General features: G+C 35.2%; 1 protein-coding gene across 1 annotated transcript; it reads right to left on the minus strand.

Moving 5' to 3' along the window:
• Positions 1-8,185: 8,185 nt before the first annotated feature.
• On the minus strand, positions 8,186-15,848 carry LOC142627479 (G-type lectin S-receptor-like serine/threonine-protein kinase At4g03230). The gene is made up of 8 exons (XM_075801349.1): positions 14,471-15,848; positions 11,653-12,147; positions 10,038-10,208; positions 9,702-9,913; positions 9,392-9,602; positions 9,038-9,275; positions 8,747-8,897; positions 8,186-8,664 (listed from the first exon to the last, which is right to left on the minus strand). The coding sequence occupies exons 1-8, from the start codon at positions 15,834-15,836 to the stop codon at positions 8,368-8,370; spliced, it is 3,141 nt and encodes a 1,046-aa protein (XP_075657464.1). The 5' UTR covers positions 15,837-15,848; the 3' UTR covers positions 8,186-8,367.
• Positions 15,849-16,229: the final 381 nt, after the last annotated feature.

A 16,229-nucleotide genomic window follows, 5' to 3' on the forward strand; every position in this document is an offset into this window, starting at 1 on the left:
CTTAAACAAAACTCATCATGGCATCATATGTGAAACAGAAATAAAGATTGCATACATAAATAATCATGTTTATAAAGAGAGAAAAGAAACAACACATGGGTGATAGGTGAAGAAACATACATCATCATATATATATGAAAATAAAGTACAATGTATGTCAATAAATGGTCACAAGACCAGTATACATGAGGCTAAAGTAAAAGAAAGAAAAGAAAATACATAAGAACGTCACTACATACCTTAAGATCTATAAACACTCCCCCTAAACAAGAAAAGTCTTATACTAACTCTCCCCCTAAATACAAGACTACTCTCAACCCAAAACAACTCCCCCTATTTGTCACGAATGATAAAGGGCAAGTCACTGAGAGGTCATCATCTCATTATCATTGGAAGAGCTAGCATCCTCATCATCACCATCCTCATCTGCCGAAGCCTCTAAAGAAGGAGAAGGAGAAGCGGTGAAACCACCAAGGTGAGTCTATCGTCATGCAATACGACCGACACGGGTGTTCACCTGACACAACTCATTAGTGAGAGAGTCAAGGCGAGCATCCATGCGCTGAAGTTGCGCCATGATGGCCTCCAAGGTCACATCACCAGTCGAGGAAGAAGGAGCGGAAGTGGAAGGAACAGTAGAAACTGTAGGACCAGTAGACTCTACACATGGCCACTTTGGTCGAAGTTGAGCCTCGCTCCACTGAACGGAGCTAGCGTCGATGGCACCCATGGTGGTGAAGTAAGGAGAATCAGGAATGGGGATGGAGAAGTGGCGAAGGATCTGTGTGATATCCGAAGGAAAGATAAACTTATCACAGGTCGTCGTATCTTGATAGATATCGAGGATAGAAGTGACGAAGTGAGAGGGGAAGTCAATAGAGAGGTCCTCAAGAAGAGACAAAAGAAAGCGAGCACGAGGCTCAGTGATAGAGTTACAGTGAGACAGTGGAGTAAGAGTAAATGTCATGACCATATTAAGGAATCTCGGACCTTTTGCAAAGCCCGAGCATGGGGTGTTTTGCTTCCCACCCCATATGGAAGGTGTCTCACAAAATTGAGACAAAAGCTTGTCTTTAGACACAGTTCGAAGATGCTTACAGCCAGGGTAGTCAGGATGCGCTACCCATGGAGCATGTAGTACCTCGGGTATAAGATCCAGGGTAACTACGATGCGTGTGCCTTGAAATGTCGTGTCAAACCGAGGTACAAAGGTATTGATATCGTGTATATTGGAGTAAAACTCCTATATAAATAAGATGGGACACCTCAAGGGTCTCTCAAGTAAAGAGTCTTAGCCCCAAGTCCGAATGACAGCGAGGAGAGGAGTGTCGGCAAAGTCCGACAAAACAACATGACACTCCAAATGAACGCCACGTTTCTAAAAGTTCTCCAAGATGTCCTTTTAGGCCTTCTCATCATGGAACCAAATTTGAAAAGGGGGGATAGGATTAGAAGAAGAAGATCTGGAACCTTGAAGAGGATTTTGGCCCAGAGTGGACTTACGCGCTTTGGGTGCCATAACGAAGTCCATCCAAGAGAGAGAGAGATAGATAGACAGACAGACAAACAGAACAAAATCACGACCAGATTGTTAGGATATATGTGATTCATGTTAGGAACATATGTCAAAATTTTATGTAATCGGCTAATCCTTTGACGAAACGCACTTTACTTGTAATTGGGTAGATCTAGGATGTGTTTAATACTTCAAGGAACAAGGGTTCAAGTTCAAGTGTTAAAGCCATGCAAGTCTATCCAAGAATCAAGTGAAGAAGTGCTGGTTTTTAAATCTCGACAGCTAGTATCTATCGTGGTTTAAAAAGCTGTTTCAGGCCGAGGCTCAATAGTTGCTCGATAGATAGGGTATCTGTCGAGGTTTATGAAAAACACATTTTCTGTTTTGATTTTCATCCAATCCGTGAGTATGTGTTTGGGTTTTCTTTTCTCACAACCCTAAACATATATAAGGATTATTTTAAGGTCCATCACAGGTTGCATAGTTGCACAAGAGCACAATTGCACAAGTGTGAAGAAAAGTGTGATCGCAAACTTAGTTTGCCCTAGTTCATCTTGAAGAAGCTACTATGTTTGTACACCGTAGGGTTTTGTGACCAAGCAACTTCGTGATCTTCATCTGGGATGAACTGAAGAACTTTGCAGCCAACATCCTTCTTAAGTTGGTGATCAAGTCGCGTACTGGGATCCGTGCATATATTGGTTAGTCACGTACTAAGAGTCGTGCAATACAAGGAGAGATTGTCACTATAGAACAAGTCCAATTAGGTATTGGGGTAAGGGTTCAACTGTAGGTTGGTATAAGGTATTGAGATTCTTTTACTTGCAACCGCTTGTTTTGATAATAGTGGATTTTCGGGAGTGGTGACCTTAAAATCACCCGGTGGGGGGTTTTTTGTCTTGGAGGTTTTTTCCATTCGTAAAAAAATAACTATGTCAATTTATTTTTCGCTGCATTTTACTTTAGTTGGTGATTTGTTTTTGCTGCCATGTACACTGCATGTTTATTTGATTAATTAATAAACTTGGCTAATTAATCAATCACAAGGGGTCAATACATTCTCGAACTATCAAGTGGTATCAGAGCAGACATACTCTGATTAGGGTTTAATCTTTGCTGTGTGATCCATTGACCCTTGTTTGTCATGGATAGAGGACAGTCACTCATTGTACCTCCTTTATTTGATGGCACTAACTGTGCATACTAGAAAGTATGCATGAGAGCTTTCTTGTAGTCTTTAGATTAGAAAGTATGGCAAGTTGTGGAGATAGGCTGGACCAAGCCGAAGGAAGCGCCGGCCGATTGGGATGATACAAAGATCAAGGCGGAAAATTTCAATAGTAGGGCGCTGAATGCTCTATTCAGTGTGGTCACAAATGAGGAGTTCAAGAAGATATCCTCTAGTGAAACTGCGAAGGAAGCATGGACCATTCTCTAGACAACCTATGAAGGGACCAAGGCTGTCAAAAAATGGAAGCTTCAGAGGCCCACTACTAGCTTCAAAGAAATTAAGATGGAGAAGGATGAGTCATTTGATGAGTTCTATCCCAGGCGTAAGGACATAGTAAGCTCAACTTTTAATCTTTGGGAAACCATTCCCGAACCCAAGATTGTGAGAAAGGTGCTCAGATCTCTACTCGATAGATTACATGCTAAGATCACCATGATTGAGGAGTCAAAGAATATTGACAAAATTCCATTAACAGAGCTAGTTGGAAATTTGCAGACCTATGAGTTGGGTTTGTCTAGGATCGGGAAGTCAAGCAAGAGCAAGAGTATAGCACTGAAGACCAATAGCAGTGACACAGATGAGTCTTCCGAAGCTGAAGATTCCAAAATGAAGTCCTACATCACCAGGCAACTCAAGAAGTTCATGAAAAAAATGCAAAGGGCTTCGACAAGGACCGTAGGTAGTCGAGTTCTTCTCAGTCTAAAGAGCCAAGATGTTGTGCATTGATAATAGCTTAATTTTGCATATTTATATCATTGTTAGAAAGCATTATCATACTTATTTTGAGTTAATTCATGCATTTTATATTTGGTTTGGGAATAATGGTGAATAATCAATTTTGTGCTTAATTGGATCTTATTACGTGAATTTGTCTTTTGTAGGAGAATGAAATTAAATAAGTAGATTTGTGCAAAGAAGAATACTAATGGACTTTAAATTTACAAGGGCCATGATGAAGTTACAGAAGGCCAACCCAATTAAATTTAAGTCCAATTGGAGTAAGGAATCAAAGGAAATTTGCACTAAATCCAAGTCCAATTCGGATTAGGATTCCAGCTCGCACATTAGTTAGTATTTTTGGCATAACTTTTGGCTCAGATGTCTAATAAAGATGATTCAAGTTGGGTTGGAAATTTAACTTAAAGGGCTACAACTTTGTAGTTTACCAAAAGTCCGAATTGTGACTTTAAATGGGCCAAAATCGTCGGTTAAGTGAAGCCTAAAAATCTGAAATTTTCTCCAAACAGGAATTCAACTTTTAATAGGATTTCTTGACCTATTTAAAGGCTCTTTAGGGCAAAATTCAGAGAGGCCAGAGCTAGGACTGGAACTGAAGTGCAGGCAGCCGCATGTGGCTTCCTTGGTGACTTTTCTCTAACACTGTGACTATTTCTTTCTTTACTTTATTGTCTAGTTGAATGTTTAGTATTTTATTCTTGTATTTAATTTTAATTACTATGAGTAGCTAAATTTATAATTAGGGTTGATGATGAAATCTTGTTAAGGATTATCATTAATATTAATGTGATTTGATTTTTCCCACAATAGTTGTTCTTTAATGATTTAAATTGTTCTTGCTTCATATCAATTGACTAAGATGAGATTTTAGATATGAGTTCAATCATGTTTTTTTCATGATTTAGGATTTATCTTAATTAGCTGAATGCTTGGTTTATTAATTCTTGATTATAAAATAAGATATTGCTTGTGATTTGTTTGTCAATGGATACAATTTATGATTTGATTTTTAGAATTGGATATATATGTGATTTGTTTGGCTATAGATACAATTGACGAATTGATTTTATACTTAAGAAGCAAAGAAGAACATGCTTTTGAGTTTTAAAATAAGGATTTTGATGAAAATATTTTCCATGATAGCGAGATTGGTTTCTAGAATATCATGCAGTGGTTGGGAAAAATCAATGATCATAAATATATGCTGATATGAATTAATAAGGTGGATTCCAAAACCTTAATTCATTTTCCTTGATTGTTTACATCTTTTATTTGCTATATATCTTTTGCTTAGTTTAACCATTTGCTTAATTTTATTATATGCTTAGTTTATTTAATCTCAGAAAAACCAATTTTTATTAAACTAGATTAGGATTAATTTGGTTAAGGTTTAATTAATTTTCCTACGTTCATTCAAGTCCCTATGGATTTGACCTCGTTCTTGTCAAACTATACTTCGGTACGGTTCGTACACTTGCGAGTTTTTAAAATTTCACAACAAGTTTTTGGCGCCATTGACGGGGACTTGGTTAGGACAATAGATTAGGTTTTAATTGAATTTTTCCTTCTACTAGTTGTATTTAATTTTTTTCTTTAAATAGAAAAAAAAAAGTCTTTGGGCTTGGTGTATGAGAACGTGGATACGTGATAAAGAAAATCATCTTGTTAGTTTTGATTATCCACCCACAATGGGAGAAACAGGAGATGATTCAAAAACTCTTAGGGAGTTGTTCTCACCCCTCACCACCAATCCTCCATCTTGCATAGTATTGCTTGTAACCACTGCTGCACATTTTGAGTTAAAGCCACAGATAATCCATCTTCTTCCCACTTTTCATAAATTGGATAGAGAAGATCCTTATATGCATGTGAATGATTTTATTGAGATTTGTGCTACTTGTAAGTTCCAAAATTTTATTGATGACTTAGTTCGCTTGCATTTATTCCCTTTTTCCGTCAAGGATAAGGCAAAAGCATGGCTCAATTCTTTGTCACTTGGATCTATCACTTCATAGGAACTATTGGTCACAAAATTCCTCTCTAAATTTTTCCCAATGGCCAAGACCAATCCTTTGAGGAGAGAAATTGTTGATTTTATCAGGATGAACAAGAGAAATTTTATGAGAGTTGCAAGAGATTTAAGGACTTGATCTTAAAGTGTCCTCATCATGGTTTTGAAACATGGAGACTAGTACAATATTTTTATAATGGTTTGACTTAGACAAATCGTAACATGATTGAGTCTATGAATGGTGGTGGATTTTGAGTCTTGTAGATGATGAGGCATACATATTTCTTGAGAATTTTTCTGAAAGTTCACAACAATTGGATTTTTCCAACCGTAAAGAGAGATCTGCCCTTGCAATTAAGAAAGGAGGATTGTATGAAGTGAGTGAAGATTTAGACATAAAAGCTAGTTTGACAATCTCACTCGTAAGGTTGAAGCTTTAGCTTTAGGTAAAGCGATGAATTTTGTCAATCAAGTTCAAAGTGAAACATGCTATATTTGTGCAAGTCCTATGCATATAACACAAATGTGTCCTTCTGCAGCTGGGTACCCTGATTTTTATACTTGGCAAGAAAATGCACTGAATAATTATGGAAAACTATTTGCTAGTCCATTTTCAGAGACATACAATCCAAATTGGAGGAATCATCCTAATTTCTCATGGAGGCAAAATCAGCCTCCCACAAATGTAGGTGGACAACAAGTGTATCAACAAAGTCAATTTCGTCCACCTACTCAAGCATATCCTCCCATTGGTGTACAAATGCAGTAGCTTCTCACAGAGATAAATAATCTCTAAGTCTTTGTATTCGTGTGTTACAATTCTTAAAATAAGCCTTATATATGTCTAGGATTGTGAGAAAAGAAACCCTAAAGAAATATATAGAGTTTATTTAGACCCCTTAAACACACAATTGGATTAACCTAATTAACAAGCCAAGTTATTACTTAGTCCAAATTCCAAATCTAGGTTAACACAATCATATAATCATATCAATGCAAAGTGCGAAATATAAAAACATAAATATATGATGACCCAGGAAAATCAAACCGGTAAAAAAACTTGGGAGGATTTAACCTAGTTATCCTCAAGGTAAACCTGAATCCACTATGAAAGAATCGAAGTTGTACAATAGTGACTTAGACCACTAACATCCTATTGCTACACACTAGTAGAAACTTACTGACACGACCATGTGCAAGTTCCGAGACCACGGACTCCTTCTTTCTTGGATTCTCCATCAAGTACAAGTAGTCCCGCTTGTGTATCTTTAAGCTCTTATGGCAGCAACTGAATGATCATCAAGTTCTTGAAGCAATCTCCTTCTTGATAATCCTAAGCTTGTGTGAAGGCAAGCACCTCTCAGATCTCACAAGAGATTCACACAAACAGCAATATAAGCAACCTCGAAAACGTGACTAGGGTTTACCTTTTATACCTAGGGCAAAACATAAAACTCTACACGTCATATGGGCTTAGGGCTGAGTTGGAAATTCTGCAGAAAAAATAATCTACACGATTTTTGATCGGTCGAGTCTAATTCTCGATTGATCGAGCCAGACAGATTTACACAGCAACTTCTGCAGTTAACTCGATTCCAACTTTACATGAATGTCATACTATGAGCAAGTCTAAAACAAGACTAAACACCTATTTTGATCATGGTTTGCCAACAATACACATTAGAGTTCTAATACATTAGTTCCTAAGTACTTAGAACCTAACAAAATACATAATCCTGGGCAAAATTTCAGATCTGGCAAATTGAAAAACGTTATTCTCAATAGATCGAGCTTCTATTGAGCCATCTGTTGAGCTTCTCATTTAGTCTCGACAGTAGTTTCTATTGAGTTATCTGTCGAGAATTAATGAGATAGCCTTTCTTCACTTGTTTCTTGGATCAATCTTTATGTCTTTAATACGAACACTTGGTACGCTTGAATAACATATTTCTTGATGTATTAAACCCAACTTAGATCTACTCAATTACAAGTAAAATGCATTTTGTCAAATGATATGCCAATTACATAAAATTATGACTGTAACACATTTCAATAATGCTTTGCTAATTTCCAAAAATACTTTACTACACCAAGAAAAGCAAAGATAAACCCTAAGAATCAGCACTTATGGGTTGCTTGGAATAAGCACTAAGAAAAATTTAAGCATAAGCACCTAAGGTGTTAGGAATTAGCACCTAATTATTAGAAAATCTCCAATTTGAATATCATTAATCAATCAATCATCTCCTCAAATACCAATAAACTAGGCTCTTATATAGACTTAGAGCTTCTAGGAAATAAAGAGATAAAAGATAACAACTAATGAAAACCAATCCTAACTAAAATCAAATACTAATCCCTATCTGAATAAAACTCTACAATTATCCAATTTCCTATGAGATTAAAAAAAAAAATTGAAAATGTATATTCTAAAATAATTTTGGTTTTTCTCCTACATTAGAAGGTTTCCCTGTAGTGGTTTTTCCCTTAGATAGCTTTCCTTGTTGACTCATTGTAATTGATTTTGTGCGATTTGTGACATCATATATGATACGCCATAAATTCTTTAATTGTTTTAACACTAGGGTCAAAACAACCTCATAGCCTCCATCCACCCAACATGACTTTGAGGGGGGTGTTAGAATATAAGACTTTGAGAGAGGAGGGGGGGGGGGGTGTTAGAATATAAGCTAAATAGGCTTAGGCCAAAAAATGTATTGTTGTACTTGTACTACACTCATATTATTTATACAACACATAATATGTATATTAAAAAGGCAGTCACTTGTACATCTTAGAGTATTTCATTGTTTACTATAATAAGACTTCAGTCTTTTACTAAGAGTACACACTCACAACTACAATCATGTATTATGGTGCCTCTTCTAAACTAATAGTTAATTCCGTATATGTTTCCGGTCTACTAGAAGAAGTGCTAGATTGGCCTCTCCTTAGAACAAAAGCTGGCTGTTTAGGAGTTGCAACTGTTGCGATTTCACTATCAAGCATGGTAACAACATTTGACATGGTGGGTCGATCAATTGGGTCTTCTTGTATGCATAAGAGTCCAACATTTACGCACTTCATAAATTTTTCTACATTGCAAGATTCATGCAGAGTTTGGTCTATTAAATCCAATACCTTGTTTTCTGTCCACAATCTCCATGCCTAAGACAAATTCAAAACCAAAATTATGAAGTAGAAAATGACAAAGGAATGAATGGTTATAAAAAAAATTCATCACACTTACATAGCCTATAAGGCTCATGGCTTGTTCCGATCGATAAAATCCAGTGTTCTTTTTTCCACTAATAATCTCAAGCAAAACTACGCCAAAACTAAAGACATCAGTTTTAATTGAGAATACTCCATTCAATGCGTACTCTGGAGCCATATAGCCACTGCAGTAGAGGGGATTTATATTACATCAAGGAATTAGGTTGGCACATGTATATCATTTGCTAAATAGAGTTAGGAGATTGAAAAAAAAAAATCGTCAATATAGAAGAATCAACTTTTATACTATCCACTATAAACTTACTAGGTTCCAATTACTTTAGTTGTGTTTGTCTCAATTTCTTTGCCTCCAACAATCCTCGCTAAGCCCAAGTCAGATATTTTGGGGTTCATCTCATGATCTAGAAGAATGTTGCTAGTTTTCATGTCTCTATGGATGATCCTTAATCTGGAGTCATGGTGAAGATAAAGAAGCCCTCGAGCTATTCCCAAGATGATGTTAAAGCGCATCTCCCAATCCAAAAGCACGCTTCGCTTTGGATCTTGCAAGGTTTTCCATTTTTCATTAAACATAACAATATTAGCAACACTAGCAAGTAAATAAGATCTAATCTATGAATTACTTGTGGATATTAAGAGCTTGGTTTAGGAAACCAACCAAATATAAATAAGTCTAAGCTTTTGTTTGGCATGAACTCATAGAACAAAATCTTTTCATCTCCTTTTATGCAATATCCCCGAAGTCTAACAAGATTCCTATGTTGAAGTTTTGCAATCAACACCACCTCATTTTTAAATTCCTTTAATCCTTGTCCAGAGGCACTCGAGAGCCTCTTTACTGCCATTTCATTTCCTCCTGGAAATGTACCCTGCCACCAAATTCACCATTAACACGATGTTACGAATTACTACTAACCAGAATCTATTTATTATGAACATAAAATACCAGGCAGTGTTGCTGAAATTATCTTATAAACAGGCCCATAGCCCCCCTGTCCAAGCTTGTTTGCATCTGAGAAGCTATCTGTAGCAGCTAATATGCTTTCCAAATCATAAAATGGCAGATCTATGTCTGTTTCACCTTCTTCTCTAAACTCACCCGAGTCTATAAAGTCCTTAACATGTCGTTCAGTGTCCATTGTGCGAAGTACTCTATTTCTTTTATCCTTGTTTCTGTTTTCTGAGTTAGGATGACAGCAATATACGTTAATTACAGGAAAGAACTAATAAATGGTTTTATTTTAGTTAAAATGGACAAAAGAATAGATTATGCATATATAGTGAACAGCATGCAAAGCAATTACCTTGCCTCTTGGCCATCTTTCTTCTCAATATATATATAAATATAATGGTACATGAGAAAGCAATCACACTCATAAGAGATACCGCAACAATCAAAGACAACGCCATCTTCCTTTTTGAAGCCTCATCTAATGACCCAGGTTTACCACGTACTATTGACGGAGGAGTAATACCTTTACAAGAAAGAAACAGAGCTAAAAATAGGTAAAATATGAATACGACTCTCCATCATTATGCTTTTGACATTAAACAAGCTCCAATGGCAATCGAAATGATAAAAATTCGAATTCAAGAAATATAATGTTTATGTTGATTGTTACAGACAATCGATTTGTTACATCTTTTTTAATCAATTTTGGGCATTTGGGATCCATTTGAAGGCCCAAAAAAAGATTTTTTTTTTTTTTAATTCTCTTTTATATCACAGGATTTTTAGTATCGCTATAGGATCACGATCTTATAAGATCTGGATTGAGATCCCACACGAATTTGACCTTGGTAGAGATTCTAGTGAGATTTAGGATAGTTTAAGGATGTTGGATCTTAGGATCGTAAGATCCTAAGATCCGGATTGATATACTGATAACTATGGTTACAGTCATATATAATGTTAATATTGATTGTTTCAATTATAATAATGTACATTATTGCTGTAAGATAATCATTAAAAAAAAATCACAATTTCTAAGCAAGGTAAAGATAGAATTTATTATAGAAGGACAATAAAAACTTTTGGGAAACTGGATAGTGCAAATTTTCCTAGCACTATGGTGAAGAACAAGTGCAACAAGGAGTGAAATTTTAAATAAATAAATAAAAAATCAAGTATGATAGAAGGGAATCAAAATCTTTATAGAATATTTTCCCATTATTTTGTTTGGGATTTTTAATTGAGAAAATGGACTTTGGGAGTTTAAGTGAGAGAAAATGGAATGAGAAGAAGGGGACACTCATTCTTCTCTTTTTCCTTAAAACCTCAAATGTCATTTCTCCCATAATTGTGAGAAATTGAAGAGAATGAAATTAGATTTGATGAATATTTTTACTAAAACTCTCAAAATACCACTATATATTCAGCCATTAATCTTAAAATAGGAGGTCTAATAGTAATATTGTCATAAAATGATTCTATTCATTTATCTCTATGTTACTCCCAAACAAGATTACTTACATTCTATTAATTTCCATTCATTTATTTTAAAACATTCAAATAAGATTACTTAATTCTATTTCATTCATTTCTCTTACTTAAAATACATTTCACTCCCTTCCATTCCTTTGATTATTCTTATTCATTCTATTTCATTACCTTATGAACTTCTAAACGAAGCCTTATTGTTCCATTTTGTGTTCCACAATTCCCAGCTGTCACCCATCACTTCACCTCTCCCCCCCCCCCCCCCTCTTATATAGTAACCAAAATCTAAAGTAGGGCAAAAAAAATGAGACACTACATGTTGCAATTGGCAGAACAATATAGAGTGGAATTTTAAGAGTGAGATAGAAAAAATTTATTAGGTAAATGCCTCCTTAACAATACCAGCAGCCTAGTCTAATTCTTTCTTCACTATAAAAGCAATATTAATTTGTCAGTGGCAAAAAACATAACATCCTTACCTTGAGTACAATTCAAATTTGAGACATCCCATCGGAAGTTTGGGGCACAATGGCACCTCTTCTTTCCATCTTTTGTCGCATTGCAAGTTGAATGTGGCCAATCCTTGCAGTCCGCGGTTGAAATACAAGTAGGCTCCAGTGGTGGCTCCCAACTAATCTCTACACCTGTAATTTCAGAGCTCAAGTTGCCAGGGTCAGGTAACCAGTAGTTCACATAGTTCACACTAAATGGCAAGGAATGATTGAGCCCCAGATCTGCTGAATTTCTATACTTGAAATTATCTGTATAGTTCTTGACTTGAATGACAAATTTTTGTTCCATTGGATAGATACTATCGACTCGGTAGGGGCCACTAGGTGCCTTGAAGCTAAGCTGGCCTGTGGATATGTCACAGTGAAAGCTAAAGTACATTGAGTCACCGCAATTTGGGCTTGTGCTCAGCGGATAGGGGATCCCGTTAGTGCCACAAGGCTCACAGTTCCGTGCACTTGATCCTGCAAAGGTATAGAGTGAAATAGAAACATATATAGTAGCTAGCTAATACGGAATTATAAAACATGGTAAAGGGTCTATTTATTTAATTATTATTTTTGGATAATTCACTAGTTTGGAGAGGGAGAATTTGATCCCTAAATTCCCACTGGCGGCGCCACATATAGGTCAGGGTGGTCCCAAGACCACCCTGACCTGAATTCTTCTTTATATATATATATATATATATATATATATATATATATATATAATAAAAAATATTTATTTATCTACCTTTAAAAAAAATTAGGAACACCTTCAAAAAAAATCAGGAACACTCTCAAAAAAATTTTATGCCAATAAAATTAAATTTTGGTAGATTATTTGTTACATTTTGGCTGGTACCAGTTTTTAGAAGAAAAAAAGAAAAACTCTTAAACTGACAAACTCGTCAGCACAACATGTCATTACTTGCGTCGAATGCCTAAATAACAAATCCAGCTATTGCAAAGGTCGCCCTTTCTTCTTCTTCCTTTTCGTCTTCTTTGCTTCGTCTCAGACGTTCTGCTAGTCTACCTCTTCTTTCTTTTTTTACTCTAGTTTTTGCTTTGTCAAGTTTTTTCTTTAGTTTGTTTTTTAGACTTTTAGCTTGCTAACCCCACCCACGTGACAAAACTCAAAAAGCTAACAAAATATTCTTTCAAACTTATTTATTGAGTCTTGCCTCTTCCCAATATGATATACATATATACACTCTTATTGTACTATTTTTTGTTGTTGTTTTTCATTATTTAATTTCATATTTATGTTTTAATATTCTAAAACAGTAATTGTTATGTAATAACTAAATGATTTGAGTGTCAAAAAAGAAAAACTAAATGATTTGTTTTATTTGAGGTTTATTTATTTAGATCAATAATTTTATGTTGTATAAGAAAATATAAATATATATTATTTTTAATTTTTTTTAAAAATCCCGAAACACCCTGAAACGGTACGTCAAAATAGATCTGTACTGAAATATTCCGTTCTACTAAACAAACCGAAACATGGTCCAAAACGGTATTCATAACATTGCTTTCAAGCAAAAAGAAAAAGTTAAAAAAATTCGAACTTAAATCTAAAAAAGAAAAAATTGTAACAGAGAATCTGAAGAAAAAAAAATTGTAACAGAGCAAGCCCACCGAGGAACACCCTGATAAATAATCCTGGAGCCGCCACTGTAAATACCTCGATTGGTAACACTAGAACTTGTCAATTAAACCACAACTTTTGGCACTTGCTAAATGTTTTAATTAGTATCATGAATTTGTCTAGCAACACAACATGGCAATGATCTACTTCACATACCATCTACTTCTATAGACACTCTCACAACTCACAGGTGACACATAAAATTATGTTTAGAAATAATAAAAAATTTCCAGTCAACAATGCTACTAAAAGAAATTTCACAATACATTAAAGTAGGAAATTGTAATTAATGCAATATCACTTTCACTTAGACCATCACATATATATTTCTTGTTATATAGCAATCACAACCTAACTAAATAGAATGCATAACTTTTTGAAAGATCATCCTATTCAATGTACAACTATATTTTTGTATGTTAGCTAAATAAACTTATGAAAATAAGTTCATCGAAACACACTAACAAACTTCTGATAGAACTATGCTCATTGTAAAATTCATTATCAATAATCCTTTTAAAAAATTTCTATAATTATTGCTTTTTGAATACATACAAAAAGTGTGACTCTGTCTTAATATCTCTGTATACTCACTACAACAAACTTGAGCTTTTTCAATGTATTTATATCCACGCTTTAGTTTCACAACAAAGGGTATTGTTTTAGTTTTTTTTTTATACTTATTTCAACGGTTTCAAACCGTTGAAATTTATCTCAAGGCAACATCTATTTCAATAGTTTTCAATAATATTTCAACATTTAATAATTGTTGATAAAGGTGAGTCACGTTTTTCAACGGCCACATAAGGTGTAGGATAATGATGAGTTTGAGTTTAAGTTGAACTTGTTAGAAAGATAGAGTTTCACTCCTTATTAAGTTTAGACTAAACAAAAATAATTTTATTTAAATAAAATAATAATTTTATTTAAATATTGTGCTAACATGAAAAATTGTAAAAATTTCAGAAATTTCGGTTATATATAATAATTATAATAGTAATATAATATATATATTTATATAGTCTAAAAAATAAAAAATAAAACTATATCCAATTAGAGACTAGAGTCCCAAAACTATAGCTTTCCTAATTACAATACTCATTATATATATATATATATATATATATATCAATTTGTACAAGGAGTAGATACCTATATCGGATTTGGCAACGCGAACGGAGATGTTACGACCGATTTCATACTCCTCTTGAAGATCGCTTAGATCTTCATTCCAAATCCAACATTTGTTGGCACTACTTGTAGAAGTACCACCTCTCTGCGTGCTTTCAGTTACCTCATATGAATAAGCCTGGCACCGGCAGTCCCCAACGCACAATTTTTTGCATTCTTCTTTATCTTTTACCTCGGAATCTGTGTCTGGATCGCGCACTTTCATCCTATGTAAGCTCAAGAATGTCCCACTCATGTCACATGATGTCGAATTTTTGGTGCAGCCATCAAAAAAATTTCGAGAATTCCACTTCTTAAGATCAGTAGGCTTGGACCCAGGCAAACATTTGCACCTTAACCAATTGTTGTTGTTACAGCTCCCAGGTTTCCCACAAGCTTTGTAAATGCTACAGCTGTTTTCTGGCTCCCGCCATGGCAAGGACCAATTTTGATTCTTTATATCCCAGACCAGAAACCTTAACTCCCCAGAGTAATGCATCACCAGCCTTGCGTTACTATAATTCTGAGATGTTTTTGTGTTTCTAAAATATCTAGAACTAGTTTTTGTGCTGAAATTTGATAACAAGTTGGCTATGTAATAAGGCATTTTTTCCGATTTCAAGAACTTACCTGGACTTTTCCAGTGAAAACCTACCTTTTCTTTGATAGCGTAGGTACCCTCTCCCGATTCATCTTCATCTTGCTTAAATGTAAATTGACCAGGTCCCGGGTCACTGGAGCCGTTCCATGCGACCAAATTTGTCTTTTCATCCATCTTCATGCCTGAAAGAAATGTATCAGTTGGATATTTGAAGCTCTCCCACAGAATCATTGCTGACTGAACATCCTCGCTTAAGACCAGGTTTCCAGAATCCATGAGTCTTACAATCTGATTTGTGGACGAGGATTTCTCAAGACCTGGAGACCAATATTCTCTTCCGAAACTAGAGTTATCCCATACCTTGAGCTTGCCATCTTCTGCAATTCCAAAAACTCCAGTGGAACCGTCAAGTATTGGCTCATCTCGGTTAGCAACCCATACAACTGCTTGTTGACCCCATGTGTGATACCATATCCCCACGAACCTTTTGGTGCTTGAGCTTTTCATAGGGGCGAAGAATCCAAGTTCAAAAATTCCTCCAGCGGAGACAAGAGTTGAACCGTTGTCAATGATCCACTCGCCATGCTTCAAAATATCTCTAGTGGAGCAATATACAATAGAGGAACAAAACAAGAATATATACAAGAAGAAGATGGAAGATGGCAAGCGATTTGGAGACATTTTATTGATAGTTTTTATCATGATTTGTGAGGAAATTAAGCAGGTGGTTGGAATTTCTCTTCTCATTTGAAGCACACATTCTGTGGATGGTTGCTATAGTCCAGTTGCAAAAAGTTTTGCTGCTATCGTCCACACTTTGCGATAGTTCAGTTACAGAAAGGCCCTCGATGTTCTTGCTTTTTAATCGAAATGCTTATGCTCAGAAAATTTTTCGTTTTTAAAAATGTTGCGCATAAATATTATATAAAAAATAAAAATAAAGGGGGATTTATTTTTCAAGGATCTATTTGAGATTTACTTATTTTGTTGATACTAAAAACTTTTTGTTGAAGGAACTCTAAATAAAGGTAAAATTAGTTGAAATAGTATAGTGAGACTTATAAAATAATGCTAAAAAGCGCAGTGGGCTCATGAATAGTAGCAAAAGTAAGCTGAATAGTAAAATAGGCTAAAATAAGC

Source organism: Castanea sativa, chromosome 3, assembly GCF_040712315.1.
Source record: "Castanea sativa cultivar Marrone di Chiusa Pesio chromosome 3, ASM4071231v1".
Lineage (NCBI taxonomy): Eukaryota > Viridiplantae > Streptophyta > Magnoliopsida > Fagales > Fagaceae > Castanea > Castanea sativa.

Bases quoted from the DNA above. Each gene is read 5' to 3' on its own strand.
- LOC142627479 (XM_075801349.1), bottom strand. From the start codon at position 15,836: ATGAGAAGAGAAATTCCAACCACCTGCTTAATTTCCTCACAAATCATG. The intron at 9,603-9,701 runs ATAATTTCAGCA...ATTTGGTGGCAG, and splicing joins GCTATGGGCCTGTTTATAAG to GGTACATTTCCAGGAGGAAA. The intron at 8,665-8,746 runs GTAAGTGTGATG...AATTTGTCTTAG, and splicing joins CCATGAGCCTTATAGGCTAT to GCATGGAGATTGTGGACAGA.